The 2,643-nt window shown below is 31.5% G+C and overlaps 1 protein-coding gene across 1 annotated transcript; it reads left to right on the top strand.

Moving 5' to 3' along the window:
• Positions 1-598: 598 nt before the first annotated feature.
• LOC111900630 (uncharacterized) lies at positions 599-2,376 on the top strand. Its single transcript, XM_023896515.1, has 6 exons — positions 599-607; positions 697-765; positions 894-921; positions 1,020-1,352; positions 1,607-2,114; positions 2,310-2,376. The coding sequence occupies exons 1-6, from the start codon at positions 599-601 to the stop codon at positions 2,374-2,376; spliced, it is 1,014 nt and encodes a 337-aa protein (XP_023752283.1).
• The last annotated feature ends 267 nt before the right edge of the window (positions 2,377-2,643 follow it).

Below are 2,643 nucleotides of genomic sequence, written 5' to 3'. Positions count from 1 at the left end.
AATCAAATAGATGAAATAAGGAGGGCATATTTGATTAAAAGACTTTGTGAACCAAAGGAGAATAATTTTGAATTTACCTTATTTGGTGAGAAGCAAAGACGTTTTTTTGTGGAATGGTTTACGGAATTTCGATGGTTAGAGTATAGCTAAAAAAAGGCATATTGTTTTTGTTGCTATTTGTTTAGAGACATGGTAGGGGGCCAAGGTGGAAAAGATGCTTTCATAACCGAAGGCTTTGACAATTGGAGTAAATAAATCATTCCGGAAACATATGGGTGAGATTCATAGTTCTCACCATAAGTCCGAAGAAAAGTGTCATTGGTTATTGAGAAAAAATCAATCTATTGGTGAAGTTTTGCATAAGCAAATGGAACTTGAGCAAAGTAATCATGAAATTCAATGAGACTGAAAAGTCTAATAATAAAGGACTTTTCATTCAAGTCTTATCTTTGATTAGAGAAGATAAGGAGAAGATTTCTAAAGTTACTTTAGAAAGTGCCAAAAAAATGAAAAGTTGACTTCTCCGACGATTCAAAAAGATATTGTCAATTACTTTCAAAAGAGATAATCAAATCTATTTGTGATGAAATTGGTAAAGATGTGTTTGGTATATTAGTTGATGAGTATAGTGATGTTTCCTAAAACGAACAAATAGCTATAGTTTTGAGATATGTTGATAGACTTGGGATTGTAAAGAAAAGATTTATCGGAGTTGTTCAGGTGTTGGATACATCCTCTTTGACTCTTAAAGTCGTCATTGATACTGTTTTTTTCAACAACAACTTGACTATCGATCAGTTGAGAAATCATAAAATATTTATTCCTTTAACATGATATTAATTTTATTTTTATGTGTTATATTTTTTTTTTAATTAATTTTTTCAAATATATAGGTGAGAGGGCAAGGTTATGATGGAGCAAGTAATATGAGGGTGCATTCAACGGTTGTAAATCTTTGATTTTAAATGAAAACAGTTTTGCACATTATATACATTGTTTTGCATATCAACTTCAATTAGTGGTTGTGGTGATTGCAAAGAAACATGATGATTTTGAAGAATTCTTTGAACAACTAGGTTTGGTGGTTACTATCATTTGTGGGTCATGTAAGATAAAATATATGATACGGGAGATGCAAAAACAAAGAATGGCAATCGAAATTTGTATTGTTCAAACCGAAACAGGAAGATGGTTAAATCAAGAGATTTCTCTTGTTCGAGCTGGAGATACTAGATGGGGTTCACATTTTAGAACAATTGTAAGTTTATTGAATTTGTTTGCAGAAGTTGTTGTAGTCTTTAAATATGTGAAAGAGGAGGGGTCTAATTTATCTAACCGTAATCAAACAAAGGGTATTTTGTCATATTTCAGAACACTTGATTTCGTATTTCGTTTACACTTAATGTTGGAAATTCTATGCCTCACCGATACTTTGTCAAAGCATCTTCAAAAAAAAAGATCAAGTTATTTTGGAAGTGGCTTCGTTAGTAAAAGGGACAAAAAAAAGAAGCATTGCTGGTCTTTAGAAAAGATGAGTTTCCACAAATTTGGAAAAAGGTGTGTGCTTTTTGTGAAAAGCATAGTACTGTAATTGTGGACCTGTCAGAATATTATGTTACCCCAAGAAAGCATAGGACCAATAAGACTAATCAACATCATTGTGAAGTTGTGATTTTTAACACGGTTTTGGATATGCAAATTCAAGAATTTGGGGATAGATTTAGTGAAGTTGGCACGGAGTTGATGAAGAACATGGTGGCTTTTAGTGCTTGTGACTCATTTTCTAGTTTTGATAAAGCAAAGTTGTTAAAGTTAAGCGAGATATACAAAAAGGATTTTAACGATTCAGAAAGGGCGCAACATAATCGGCAACTTGATATCTATTATCACTCTTTGCTCCATGATGAGAGATTTTTCAATTTGAAGGGAATTGCAGACCTCTCTCGTTTGTTGGTGGAAACTGGGAAGCACCTCTCTTTTCCTTTGGTTTATAGATTATTAAAACTAACTTTTGTTTTGCCCGTCGCAACCGTAACCGTTGAACAGTGTTTTTCTGCAATGAAGTTTTTGAAAACCGATTTACGTAATAGAATATGTGACGATTTTAATGAATGGTGCTTTAATTTGTAGTATAGAAAAGAAAGCAGTACATAATGTTAAGACCGAAAATATAATTACTCGTTTTCGTAAAATAAAAGAGCGGACATGTGAACTTTAAAATGTAACTTTGTTATACAAGTTGAACTTTATATCTAATAAACTTGTAGTTTTTTTTTCTTATTGTATATTAAATGATTTTTTTTTCTCAGGATATCTCTTTACCTTGATGCTAGCTCGGCCATTATGGTTTTGATAGTTGGTAATGGTTGTAGATGATGAAATAACGATGAGTTGTTTTGTATGGATTAAAATCGGATCCAAAAATCCCCTTTCACATTGGTGTAATTGGTATGTTTAGCATGTGACGACCTTTTCAATGTAACTTTTCTAGTATTTTTTTATCTTGTACGCTATTGCTAGTTTCTTTTAGCCTTTAATGTCTTTTTTTCGTTATAACCTTTTCACTTATTTTATTTTATTTTATTTATTTATTTATTTTTTAATGTTTGTGTTCTATTGCCAGTTTCTTGAAGTTTTATCTTT

Source organism: Lactuca sativa, chromosome 3 (genome assembly GCF_002870075.4).
Source record: "Lactuca sativa cultivar Salinas chromosome 3, Lsat_Salinas_v11, whole genome shotgun sequence".
NCBI lineage: Eukaryota > Viridiplantae > Streptophyta > Magnoliopsida > Asterales > Asteraceae > Lactuca > Lactuca sativa.
The sequence above is the reverse complement of the archived record's forward strand: the minus strand, read 5'-3'. Positions and strand labels throughout refer to the sequence as shown.